Genomic DNA, 14,998 nt, shown 5'->3' on the forward strand with positions numbered 1-14,998 from the left:
ATTCACATTTATTCTCAGCTTTCTTCTTTCACACACTTTACCAAACTCAGTCACCAGCTTCTCCAGATCCTCACCCAAATCAGCCATCAGTGCTATATCATCACCGAACAACAACTGACTCACTTCCCAAGCTCTCTCATCCACAACAGACTGCATACTTGCCCCTCTTTCCAAAACTCTTGCATTCACCTCCCTAACAACCCCATCCATAAACAAATTAAACAACCATGGAGACATCACACACCCCTGCCATAAACAAACATTCACTAAGAACCACTGACTTTCCTCTCTTCTTACTCGTACACATGCCTTACATCCTCGATAAAAAACTTGTCACTGCTTCTAACAACTTGCCTCTCACACCACATATTTTTAATACCTTCCACAGAGCATCTCTATCACTCTATCATATGCCTTCTCCAGATCTATAAATGCTACATACAAATCCATTTGCTTTTCTAAGTATTTCTCACATACATTCTTCAAAGCAAACACCTGATCCACACATCCTCTACCACTTCTGAAACCACACTGCTCTTCCCCAATCTGATGCTCTGTACATGCCTTCACCCCCTCAATCAATACCCTCCCATATAATTTCCCAGGAATACTCAACCAACTTGTACCTCTGTAATTTGAGCACTTACCTTGATCCCCTTTGCCTTTGTAGAATGGCACTATGCAAGCATTCCGCCAATCCTTAGGCACCTCACCATGAGTCATACATACACTAAATAACCTTACCAACCAGTCACAACACAGTCACCCCTTTTTAATAAATTCCACTGCAATACCATCCAAACTTGCTACCTTGCCGGCTTTCATCTTCAACAAAGCTTTTACTACCTCTTCTCTGTTTACCAAATCACAGTCATCCCCGTTTTTAATAAATTCCACTGCAATACCATCCAAACCCGCTGCCTTGCCAGTTTTCATCTTCAGCAAAGCTTTTACTACCTCTTCTCTGCTTACCAAATCATTTTCCCTAACCCTCTCACTCTGCACACCACCTCGACCAAAACACCTTATATCTGCCACTCTATCATCAAACACATTCAACAAACCTTCAAAATACTCACTCCATCTCCTTCTCACATCACCACTACTTGTTATCACCTCCCCATTTGCCCCCTTCACTGAAGTTTCCATTTGCTCCCTTGTCTTACGCACTTTATTTACCTCCTTCCAAAACATCGTTTTATTCTCCCTAAAATTAATGATACTCTTTCACCCCAACTCTCATTTGCCCTCTTTTTCACCTCTTGCACCTTTCTCTTGACCTCCTGCCTCTTTCTTTTATACATCTCCCACTCATTTGCATTTTTTCCCGGCAAAAATCGTCCAAATGCCTATATATATATAGGCATTTGAAGCAGGGGGTACTAATGCTGTTTTCTGCGGGGCAGGGTTGCATCAGGAATGTATGAAGGCAAGCTAGTATATCTGTATTTGTATGTATATGTGCATTTATATATATATATAATATTATATATATAATCTATAATTTAATTATATATATATATATATATATACATATTACTATATATATATATATATATATATATACTATATATATATATATATATATATTAATACCCTGGGGATAGGGGATGAAGAATACTTCCCACGTATTCCCTGCGTGTCGTAGAAGGCGACTAAAAGGGGAGGGAGCGGTAGGCTGGAAATCCTCCCCTCTCTTTTTTTTTTTTCTTTTTTTTAATTCTCCAAAAGAAGGAACAGAGGGGGGCCAGGTGAGGATATTCCACAAAGGCCCAGTCCTCTGTTCTTAACGCTACCTTGCTAATGCGGGAAATGGCGGATAGTTTAAAAGAAAAAAGAAATATTTATTATTATTATTTTGCTTTGTCGCTGTCTCCCGCGTTTGCGAGGTAGCGCAAGGAAACAGAAGAAAGAAATGGCCCAACCCACACACATGTATATACATACACGTCCACACACGCAAATATACATACCCATACATCTCAATGTACACATATATATACACACACAGACACATACATATATACACATGCACACAATTCACACTGTCTGCCTTTATTCATTCCCATCGCCACCTCGCCACACATGGAATAACATCCCCCTCCCCCTCATGTGTGCAAGGTAGCGCTAGGAAAAGACAACAAAGGCCACATTCGTTCACACTCAGTCTCTAGCTGTCATGCAATAATGCCCGAAACCACAGCTCCCTTTCCACATCCAGGCCCCACACAACTTTCCATGGTTTACCCCAGACGCTTCACATGCCCTGATTCAATCCACTGACAGCACGTCGACCCCGGTATACCACATCAATCCAATTCACTCTATTCCTTGCCCGCCTTTCACCCTCCTGCATGTTCAGGCCCCGATCACTCAAAATCTTTTTCACTCCATCTTTCCACCTCCAATTTGGTCTCCCACTTCTCCTCGTTCCCTCCACCTCCGACACATATATCCTCTTGGTCAATCCTTCCTCACTCATTCTCTCCATGTGCCCAAACCATTTCAAAACACCCTCTATATATATATATATATATATATATATATATATATATATATATATATATATTATTATATTATTATTATTATACTTTGTCGCTGTCTCCCGCGTTTGCGAGGTAGCGCAAGGAAACAGACGAAAGAAATGGCCCAACCCCCCGCCATACACATGTATATACATACGTCCACACACGCAAATATACATACCTACACAGCTTTCCATGGTTTACCCCAGACGCTTCACATGCCCTGCTTCAATCCACTGACAGCACGTCAACCCCGGTATACCACATCGCTCCAATTCACTCTATTCCTGCCCTCCTTTCACCCTCCTGCATGTTCAGGCCCCGATCACACAAAGTCTTTTTCACTCCATCTTTCCACCTCCAATTTGGTCTCCCTCTTCTCCTTGTTCCCTCCACCTCCGACACATATATCCTCTTGGTCAATCTTTCCTCACTCATCCTCTCCATGTGCCCAAACCACTTCAAAACACCCTCTTCTGCTCTCTCAACCACGCTCTTTTTATTTCCACACATCTCTCTTACCCTTACGTTACTCACTCGATCAAACCACCTCACACCACACATTGTCCTCAAACATCTCATTTCCAGCACATCCATCCTCCTGCGCACAACTCTATCCATAGCCCACGCCTCGCAACCATACAACATTGTTGGAACCACTATTCCTTCAAACATACCCATTTTTGCTTTCCGAGATAATGTTCTCGACTTCCACACATTCTTCAAGGCCCCCAGGATTTTCGCCCCCTCCCCCACCCTATGATCCACTTCCGCTTCCATGGTTCCATCCGCTGCCAGATCCACTCCCAGATATCTAAAACACTTCACTTCCTCCAGTTTTTCTCCATTCAAACTCACCTCCCAATTGACTTGACCCTCAACCCTACTGTACCTAATAACCTTGCTCTTATTCACATTTACTCTTAACTTTCTTCTTCCACACACTTTACCAAACTCAGTCAGCAGCTTCTGCAGTTTCTCACATGAATCAGCCACCAGCGCTGTATCATCAGCGAACAACAACTGACTCACTTCCCAAGCTCTCTCATCCCCAACAGACTTCATACTTGACCCTCTTTCCAAAACTCTTGCATTTACCTCCCTAACAACCCCATCCATAAACAAATTAAACAACCATGGAGACATCACACACCCATGCCGCAAACCTACATTCACTGAGAACCAATCACTTTCCTCTCTTCCTACACGTACACATGCCTTACATCCTCGATAAAAACTTTTCACTGCTTCTAACAACTTTCCTCCCACACCATATATTCTTAATACCTTCCACAGAGCATCTCTATCAACTCTATCATATGCCTTCTCCAGATCCATAAATGCTACATACAAATCCATTTGCTTATATATATATAAGCATCAGATTGGGGAAGAGCAGTGTGGTTTCAGAAGTGGTAGAGGATGTGTGGATCAGGTGTTTGCTTTGAAGAATGTATGTGAGAAATACTTAGAAAAGCAAATGGATTTGTATGTAGCATTTATGGATCTGGAGAAGGCATATGATAGAGTTGATAGAGATGCTCTGTGGAAGGTATTAAGAATATATGGTGTGGGAGGAAAGTTGTTAGAAGCAGTGAAAAGTTTTTAGCGAGGATGTAAGGCATGTGTACGTGTAGGAAGAGAGGAAAGTGATTGGTTCTCAGTGAATGTAGGTTTGCGGCAGGGGTGTGTGATGTCTCCATGGTTGTTTAATTTGTTTATAGATGGGGTTGTAAGGGAGGTAAATGCAAGAGTTTTGGAAAGAGGGGCAAGTATGAAGTCTGTTGGGGATGAGAGAGCTTGGGAAGTGAGTCAGTTGTTGTTCGCTGATGATACAGCGCTGGTGGCTGATTCATGTGAGAAACTGCAGAAGCTGGTGACTGAGTTTGGTAAAGTGTGTGGAAGAAGAAAGTTAAGAGTAAATGTGAATAAAATGTGAATAAGAGCAAGGTTATTAGGTACAGTAGGGTTGAGGGTCAAGTCAATTGGGAGGTGAGTTTGAATGGAGAAAAACTGGAGGAAGTGAAGTGTTTTAGATATCTGGGAGTGGATCTGGCAGCGGATGGAACCATGGAAGCGGAAGTGGATCATAGGGTGGGGGAGGGGGCGAAAATTCTGGGGGCCTTGAAGAATGTGTGGAAGTCGAGAACATTATCTCAGAAAGCAAAAATGGGTATGTTTGAAGGAATAGTGGTTCCAACAATGTTGTATGGTTGCGAGGCGTGGGCTATGGATAGAGTTGTGCGCAGGAGGATGGATGTGCTGGAAATGAGATGTTTGAGGACAATGTGTGGTGCGAGGTGGTTTGATCGAGTGAGTAACGTAAGGGTAAGAGAGATGTGTGGAAATAAAAAGAGCGTGGTTGAGAGTGCAGAAGAGGGTGTTTTGAAGTGGTTTGGGCACATGGAGAGGATGAGTGAGGAAAGATTGACCAAGAGGATATATGTGTCGGAGGTGGAGGGAACAAGGAGAAGAGGGAGACCAAATTGGAGGTGGAAAGATGGAGTGAAAATGATTTTGTGTGATCGGGGCCTGAACATGCAGGAGGGTGAAAGGAGGGCAAGGAATAGAGTGAATTGGAGCGATGTGGTATACCGGGGTTGACGTGCTGTCAGTGGATTGAATCAAGGCATGTGAAGCGTCTGGGGTAAACCATGGAAAGCTGTGTAGGTATGTATATTTGCGTGTGTGGACGTATGTATATACATGTGTATGGGGGGGTTGGGCCATTTCTTTCGTCTGTTTCCTTGCGCTACCTCGCAAACACGGGAGACAGCGACAAAGTATAATAAATAAATAATAAATATATATATATATATATATATATATATATATATATATATATATATATATATATATATATATCCCTGGGGGATAGGGGATTAAGAATACTTCCCACGTATTCCCTGCGTGTCGTAGAAGGCGACTAAAAGGGGAGGGAGCGGGGGGCTGGAAATCCTCCCCTCTCGTTTTTTTTTTAATTTTCCAAAAGAAAATGCGGGAAATGGCGAATAGTTTAAAAGAAAAGAAAGAAAATATATATATATATATATATATATATATATATATATATATATATATATATATATATATATATATATATATATATATATAAATATATATATTTTATTTATTTATTTTGCTTTATCGCTGTCTCCCGCATTAGCGAGGAAGCGCAAGGAAACAGATGAAAGAATGACCTAACCCACCCACATGCACATGTATATACATACACATCCACACACGCAAATATACATACCTATACATCTCAACGTATACATATATTTACACACACAGACATATACATATATACACATGTACTTAAATTCACACCGTCTGCCTTTATTCATTCCCATCGCCACCTCGCCACACATGAAATAATAACCCCCTCCCCCCTCATGTGTGCGAGGTAGCGCTAGGAAAAGACAACAAAGGCCACATTCATTCACACTCAGTCTCTAGCTGTCATGTAATAATGCACCGAAACCACAGCTTCTTTCCACATCCAGGCCCCACACAACTTTCCGTGGTTTACCCCAGATGCTTCACATGCCCTGGTTCAATCCATTGACAGCACGTCAACCCCAGTATACCACATCAATCCAATTCACTCTATTCCTTGCACACCTTTCACCCTCCTGCATGTTCAGGCCCCGATCACACAAAATCTTTTTCACTCCATCTTTCCACCTCCAATTTGGTCTCCCACTTCTCCTCGTTCCCTCCACCTCTGACACATATATCCTCTTGGTCAATCTTTCCTCACTCATTCTTTCCATGTGACCAAACCATTTCAAAACACCCTCTTCTGCTCTCTCAACCAAACTCTTTTTATTACCACACATTTCTCTTACCCTTGCATTACTTACTCAATCAAACCACCTCACACCACATATTGTCCTCATATATCTCATTTCCAGCACAACCACCCTCCTGCGCACAACTCTATCCATAGCCCACGCCTCGCAACCATATAACACTGTTGGAACCACTACTCCTTCAAACATATGCATTTTTGCTTTCCGAGATAATGTTCTCGACTTCCACACATTCTTCAACGCTTCCAGAATTTTCGCCCCCTCCCCCACCTTATGATTCAATTTCGCTTCCATGGTTCCATCTGCTGCGAAATCCACTCCCAGATATCTAAAACACTTCATTTCTTCCAGTTTTTCTCCATTCAAACTTACCTCCTAATTGACTTGACCCTCAACCCTACTGTACCTAATAACCCTACTTTTATTCGCATTTACTCTCAGCTTTCTTCTTTCACACACTTTACCAAACTCAGTCACCAGCTTCTGCAGTTTCTCACATGAATCAGCCACCAGCACTGTATCATCAGCGAACAACTACTGACTCACTTCCCAAGCTCTCTCATCCACAACAGACTGCATACTTGCCCCTCTTTCCAAAACTCTTGCATTCACCTCCCTAACAACCCCATCCATAAACAAATTAAACAACCATGGAAACATCACACACCCCTGCCGCAAACCTACATTCACTGAGAACCAATCACTTTCCTCTCTTCCTACACGTATACATGCCTTACACCCTCGATAAAAACTTTTCACTGCTTCTAACAAACTTGCCTCCCACACCATATATTCTTAATACTTTCCACAGAGCATCTCTATCAACTCTATCATATGCCTTCTCCAGATCTATAAATGCTACATACAAATCCATTTGCTTTTCTAAGTATTTCTCACATACATTCTTCAAAGCAAACACCTGATCCACACATCCTCTACCACTTCTGAAACCACACTGCTCTTCCCCAATCTGATGCTCTGTACATGCCTTCACCCTCTCAATCAATACCCTCCCATATAATTTACCAGGAATACTCAACAAACTTATACCTCTGTAATTTGAGCACTCACTTTTATCCCCTTTGCCTCTGTACAATGGCACTATGCAAGCATTCCGCTAATCCTCAGGCACCTCACCATGAGTCATACATACATTAAATAACCTTACCAACCAGTCAACAATAGTCACCCCCTTTTTTAATAAATTCTACTGTAATACCATCCAAACCTGCTGCCTTGCCAGCTTTCATCTTCCGCAAAGCTTTTACTACCCCTTCTCTGTTTACCAAATCATTTTCCCTAACCATCTCACTTTGCACACAACCTCGACCAAAACACCCTAAATCTGCCATCTTTTGCACAAGCCATCACTGCTTCCCTAAATACATCCCATTCCTCCCCCACTCCCCTTACCTCCTTTGTTCTCACTTTTTTCCATTCTGTACTCACTCTCTCCTGGTACTTCCTCACACAAGTCTCCTTCCCAAGCTCACTTACTCTCACCGCTCTCTTCTCCCCAACATTCTCTCTTCTTTACTGAAAACCTCTACAAATCTTCACCTTTGCCTCCACAAGATAATGATCAGACATCCCTCCAGTTGCACCTCTCAGCACATTAACATCCAAAAGTCTCTCTTTTGCGCGCCTATCAATTAACACGTAATCCAATAATGCTCTCTGGCCATCTCTCCTGCTTACATATGCATGCTTAGGTATATCTCTCTTTTTAAACCAGGTATTCCCAATCACCAGTCCTTTTTCAGCACATAAATCTACAAGCTCTTCACCATTTCCATTTACAACACTGAACACCAACTGAACAGCGCTCCTGACTGTTGCACTGGGGTCCTGGATTCAATCCTGGCTGTTGGAGGTTTGTATGTTCTATGAAGGTGCACGTTCATATGCACTTTGTTTGTGTAGGTATGTATGTGTGTGTGTGTGTGTGGGCATTTATGCATATACATGTGTATGTAGGTGGGTTGGGCCATTCTTTTGTCTGTTTCCTTGTGCTGCCTTGCTAACGCAGGAGACAGCAACCAAGTATAATAAATAAATATAAATTTTTATTTCTACACATTTCTCTTACCCTCATATGAATTTGCCATTTCTTGCATTAGCGAGGTAGCATCAAAAACAGAGAACTGAGCCTTTGAGGGAAAATCCTCACTTGGCCACCTTCTCTATTCCTTCTTTTAAAAAAGTAAAAACTGGAGGGGCAGATTTCCAGGCCCCCACTCCCATCCACTTTTAGTCGCCTTCTACAACATACGGGGAATACTCTTACTGACACGGGAAACAGCAATCAAGTATAATAATAATATAAATATAAATAAGCATACAAAGCTCAACACTATATGATATGGAAAAAGACATCATTGGGATATGATCAAGGGTCTGTAGGTCATGAGGAACTTGGATTACAGCTGAATGGTATGGTACCTGGTTATGCAGTGTGGTGTTGAGTTCCTTTTCATATCCTAGGGCATCAGAGAGCTGCTTAGTATCCTGCTGGGCCCTTCGAAATTGCTCCCCTTTGATCCTAGCTTCCTCCCTTGCTGCTGTCAGTGCTGCCACTGCCTCCTCCAACTGCTCCCCCAGCCTCTCCACACTTTCACTTGTCTGCCAAAGTGGAACCATTAAAAGTAGGATAGAATATAATTCAGAGGGCTTGGGATAAATGATGCATCTAGAAGTTACCAGATAAGTTGGGCACTGTGAAAGAGGTTCTTGCCTTCATAATGTAAAAAAAAAAGATATCCCCTCTAGGTAAAATAATGAGGTCAAACTTTTACTGTATCATTCCAAAAAATATTCAGTCCACAAACAAGACAGAGATACAAGGTTGGAGTGAAACATGCTTTGAAGGCAAAAGATCTGAACATAAAGGAGGAGGTGAGGTGTGCAAAGAATAGAGGGAACTGGAGCAATGTGGTTTACAAGAGGGACGATATGCTGTCAATGGGCTGAACCTGGGTACTTTAAGCTGTTGGGAGAAACCACAGGCAGGTCTGTGGGGACTAGCTGTGGATAGGGGGTCTGGTTTCAGTGCATCATACATGAAAGCTTGAGAGTAGATGTGAGTGAATGAAGCCATTTCTTTGTTCCTGACACAATCTCATTAACACAGGTCTGGTTTCAGTGCATCATACATGAAAGCTTGAGAGTAGATGTGAGTGAATGAAGCCATTTCTTTGTCTGTTCCTGACACTATCTCATTAACACAGGAAATGATAGACATGTATGAAAAAATGCATGCACAGTGACATTGTACAAAGTCAAGGGGGAAAAAAGGAGTGTTCTATTTTTCTTTTTTTTTCATTGGAGGCTCCAGTCACAGACAAAAGTCTACATCAAGGCCTGGCCTTAGTTGAAATATAAACAGGATAATGAAAGGAAAAAAGAAGAGAAATGCATAACAAGGTACAGAATTCCAAAGCGTCAAGGTGTAGGCAAAGAAACAGTTATGAAAATTGCCCATCCTTGAGTTGCCAATAGCCACACAATAATCACATGATGCAGTAGCTTGCCAAGTATTGCATGGTCTAGCTAAAGGTGGGGGCACCTAAGCAGCCAGCTCTTGGGAGCAAAACCAAGTAATACATAAAGATGAGGTGACGTGAACCAACAATGCAGTGTATGGCAAGCAAGTCAAGTTTTGAAGTTAGCCTGGGAGAGTTTGTTAGTTGGAATGCCTTCAACTTAACTCTTTTAAGTAAAGTTCCAGAACTAGAGCTATTCCAGATGTGAGAGCAGTACTCCATACAATGACCAATAAATCCACTGTACAAACAAAGCAACTGTTCAGAAGAAAAAACTTTTACACATTTACAGGACTCTCAATTCCTCAGAGTAAGGATTAGCTGTTTCCGTAATGTGGGGTTCCCAAGAGAGAGTGGATGTTATAGTAATATCAAGTGTGTTCATAGAGTACAGAGATGGAATTACAGAACCCTCAAAGGTAAGAGGTAAGTTGTGAGGAATTTTTGATATAGCGATGACAGAAACTGAGTCTTGGAGGCATTAAACTTAACGAGAATTCGTATACCTCAAGATATCCTGTCCAAGTCTGAGTTTAATGAAGAAGTTGCATTAAGAGGAGATGCAGATAGAGTGAAAGGAGCAGCAGAATTGAAGGAAGTGGAGAAATATAGAGTTGAGTTGTCAGCACACGAATGCATTTGGTTATTTGAGGAAGAAGAATTATCAATGATAAAAATGATAAAAAATGTAGGAGACAGGACAGAACCTTGTGGGACACTGCTGTTGATGGAGAAAGGGAAATAGGCTGATCCACAGAGATAGATCAACAACAAAGGAAGGTAATATGAGGGAGCAAAGAGCCAGGGAAGCCAAAAGAGGTGTGAATAAAAGCAAGATTATTAGCTTTAGCAGTGCAAAAAGACAGGTTAGTTGGGCAATGAGTCTGAATGGAGAAAACTTGGAGAAAGTGAAGTGTTTTAGATACCTAGGAGTGGATATGGCAGCAAATGGAACCATGGAAATTGCAGTGTCACAGGGTGGATGAGAGGGGAAGGCAAAAGTTCTGAGAGCACTGAAGAATGAGTGAAAAAAGAGGTCATCATCTAGGAAGGCAAAGATGGGTACAGTAGTCTCAATGGTGTCATATGGTTGCAAGGTAAGGGGCATACATAAGAAGGTATGAGGATGAATGTGCTGGAAATGAAGTGTTCAGGACAATGTGGTGTAAAGAAGATTGATCAAGTTAGAAGAATGATAGGATAACTGTAATACTGTAGTGATGGGAGATGTCTACATTAAATGTAGAAGAGTTTGACTCATGTTTGTCCAGGAAGTGTGGTTTCTGATGGGCGTATGTCTGGTGCATTGGAGTTTAAGACAAGCTGGGGGATAAGCTGTTTAGTGTTTGTCAGATCATTTCAGAACATTTGTGTTCTGTTAGTATTATATTTGCTGGGGGTGGAGGATCTATGAGTAAAGTTTACTGAAGTGTGAAGTAGGGGTAAGCCTTTACTTCTTACTTATACAGTGGTTTGAGGGGGAGGGGTCTGGTACTGTTTCACAGTTCAGAACTGAGTGCTATACATGTTGAGATGGGACTGTACTGGAAGGTCTTTGTTTCACTGTGAGGGTGTTTAGTGTTTGTGGTTGATAAGCATGATGTGTTAGTTCTGACAGCATTATTTTGTGAGGATTGCAACTTCATTATATTTGCTCCTTATGGCATAATGTACATAAATCTTAATGCATTCATGTCATTATTTCCAATAATATGTGTTCCATTATATATAGATTTATTCTAATTATTCATGTAAATCTACATACATTACTTGAATACATTTTCTTTGCTGCCTGGCCAGCACAAATAAATGATAATATCATCTACAGCTGTGGTTACGGTGCATTATACATGACAGCTAGAGAATGAGTGTGAGCGAATGTGGCCTTTGTTGTCTTTTCCTAGCACTACCTCGTGCACGTGCAGGGGGAAGGGGGTGTCATTTCATGTGTGGTGGGGTAGCGAGGGGAATGAATAAAGGCAGCAAGTATGAAATATGTATATGTGTATATAGGTATATGTCTGTGCATGTATATATATGAATACATTGAAATGTATAGGTAGGTATATGTGCATGTGTGGACACGTATGTACATAGATGTGTACGTGAGTGGGCTGGGCCATTCTTTCGTGTTTCCTTGCACTACCTCACTAACGCGGGAGACAACAACAAGTATAATAAATGAATAAATAAATAATCGTCTACAGCAATTTGATGATTATTGACAAGCCAAAAAAAATATGGGCAAAGGTTGTGGAAACATTGTACAAGTTGTCAGTAATTGCTTCCTGACTAACAACTCAACTATTCACCATGCCTGAGCTCTTTAGATGCCCCAGACCATACATGAAACACCTGCATTCACCTGCCAGAGGCATTCCATAATATAAATGGCACATAAGCTGACAGTCATGTAACTGAATTTTAGCAACGATACTAAGGAATGTTCACATCAAATTTCGTAGATCTATTTGATTAACCTGAAATCATCTGCTAACTAATGTGTTGTACAATTTACCCATGAAAAGTTATTTTGTTGAAATACACATACTGACATTAGGGAATAACAAAGTGATTGGTCTCAATACAACTACAAAACAAATAAGTTATAGACTCATACTGCAGAGCTACCATTTAGCATTACATAACATAACAGAAAGCCAATGGCACTGAATATCTCTACCTCCTTTGGCATTTTTTCCCCACAATACAACTATCCCGAGTCATGTAAACCTCATTTCCCCACCTCTCTTCCCCTCTCCTTATCCCTCCAGCTCTTCTACCCTCCCTTAATCCCTTCAACTTCCAACTCAGTAACAAACCTCCAGGGCTGAGAGACGCTCTTCAAGTTGAAGATTCTTCCTCAGCATTTCGGCTGCTCGCCTCTCTGCCTCAACCTTGGCCTTTGTTGCTGCTGACAGCTCCTCTTCCAATGTTTGCATCTGCAGGGTGAATTTCAGTTAAGGGTTATCTTAGGTAAGTTTGTACATCACATACGTAAACATAATGCTCACTATACTGTGCTTTGACATCCAAAAATTAAATAATGTAGAAAGGGAAGAAAAAAAATTTCAGTATAAACTACCTTCTCTCCCTTCTAAAAATGTGCATGGAAAATGCACATGTCCATCTTGTACTTATAGGAAGAAGAGCATCAACTTGGAGGTAAAACTGGACATATTGGAGACTTTTGATGCTGGTATGTGTAGTGTTGACATTGCCAGAGCTCTTGCTTTGCCTACTACATACATCAGTGAGAATAATTCCTAAGCATGCAGACAAAGTGTGGCAATGTACCTCCATCATGGCACCTCTATGTGAAATGAAGATCATTCATGCTAGAAGCAAATTGGGAGAATATGGAGCAAATGTTGAAAGTCTAGATTGAAGATCAGAATCAACATAACAAGCCTGTACACTTCACCCCCTAACAACAAAACTCTGAAAATTTAACAGGGTCTATGCATGGAGGTTCTAAAAAAAAACAATGAAATAAAAAACATTGTAGTCTGAACAGTTAACAAAAAATATTAAGAAAAGTTATCAGTCACAACAAAAAACAGGAATATTTACCTTATTGGTTCTACGTAGACATACAAACCTTGCATGCCAGCAGTTGGCGTGTTGCCTAGTTACTTATCCATGTTTAGCTCTACAAATTAGTTGTCACTTGGGTGCCCAACTACCACACAGCTAGTTACGTAGCTCACACATGCATTTATTTTCATTTCAAAATAATACCACAATTTGCATATTAGGAGACTCTTTTAACATGCAATTCATTGAATAATAGATGATGATTACAAAAAAAAAATTCACAGCACCTTAAGAACATTCCACTTTATTTCCTTTATACCATAGTCAAGATCACTTTTCTATTATCATCAAAATTACAATCAACATCCATCAAATCAATATAGCTATCATTAATGCCCCAGAGACAGTCAATGATTTGCACGCAAATTGTGCATGGATGCACATTCATAAAAGTGAGAAGCACATATGTGTTGAATGGATGGGGAGATAACTCCCACCTGTGATATACGGGTAAATGACACGTATCTTTTTTCCCTAGTGACAATTATAGTTTCTTGTGCAAAAGGCAACTTTGAAAAAAAAAATTCCCTTGAATTTAAATGAGGGCAGGACTAGGCAACCAGTTCAAGTGTGGGTTCCATTTGGTGTGCTGAATGCATTCCAGCAAGGATGCAGTTCATTTTAAGCTACAAAGAATGCTATTTACAGCAATATTTCTTATCTGAATACTTAAGACTGATGATGTACTGCCCTTGTATTATACAGTAAGTTTCTTGGTATTTCATTTATATTCATATTTGCAAAACAGAATGAGAAATCTCCCTAAGGAACATATCCTCCCCTTACCCCATTTAATCCTATAATAAAAAGAGATTCAATATCTGATTCATTTGGGTTAAGGGTGCCTCCCGTTAATCTTTAGAGCATTCACCTTCATAATTTGGTCTAGGACAAAGCTGCTTCCCTGATCAGTCAGGTCGCTTGAGGCAGCGGCCTTCAGGCATATGTACCCCCTGCAATTTGGCTAATCATATACATACACTAGGTGCTTCTAGTTTTTGAAGGTATCCTCCGACTGATCCATGGTGCTGAAATGAATTTTTATGTTTAGGTGTTGATACTTCTTCATGTTCTATCCACTTAGTTCACTTTACTTTTTGTGAAGTAATTTTACAAAATCAACTATGGCTGTCATGCTGTTAGTGAATGCTGTTTGCATTGATAGGGAACCATTTCTTCTGAAATTTTCCACTGTCTAAATTATGAACTAACCTCTATGCCTCTAGGGTTATGAGTCTGACATCTAATATCACTATTTTTTTCATGGTAAAGGGTCTGGCTAGTAGAAATCAACATTCATGTTTAAGTATCTGGCATCACCAAATTTCAGAATGTAGCTGAGCTGGTGGTCCAGCTGAATATCAGCCAGTGTTATCTGTTTGTGTTACAAGAAGTTTTACATTCACGTTGCCCCATCTCTTAGCTTTGTACATTTGTGAAATGTCATTCATCATATATATATATATATATTTATATTCATATCTATTTTGCTTTGTCGCTGTCTCCCGCGTTTGCG

At 40.7% G+C, this 14,998-nt stretch overlaps 1 protein-coding gene across 15 annotated transcripts in view; it reads right to left on the reverse strand.

Moving 5' to 3' along the window:
- LOC139760399 (uncharacterized) overlaps positions 1 to 14,998 on the reverse strand; it is a 216,838-nt gene that overhangs the window by 90,528 nt on the left and 111,312 nt on the right. For all 15 annotated transcript variants that reach the window (XM_071683539.1, XM_071683547.1, XM_071683535.1 and 12 more), the window contains 2 exons: positions 12,708 to 12,827; positions 8,786 to 8,965 (listed from right to left, as the gene is read on the reverse strand). In XM_071683539.1, coding sequence (XP_071539640.1) covers positions 8,786 to 8,965; positions 12,708 to 12,827 — 300 coding nt within the window. The remainder of the gene's footprint in view (positions 1 to 8,785; positions 8,966 to 12,707; positions 12,828 to 14,998) is intronic.

Source organism: Panulirus ornatus, chromosome 36, assembly GCF_036320965.1.
Source record: "Panulirus ornatus isolate Po-2019 chromosome 36, ASM3632096v1, whole genome shotgun sequence".
Lineage (NCBI taxonomy): Eukaryota > Metazoa > Arthropoda > Malacostraca > Decapoda > Palinuridae > Panulirus > Panulirus ornatus.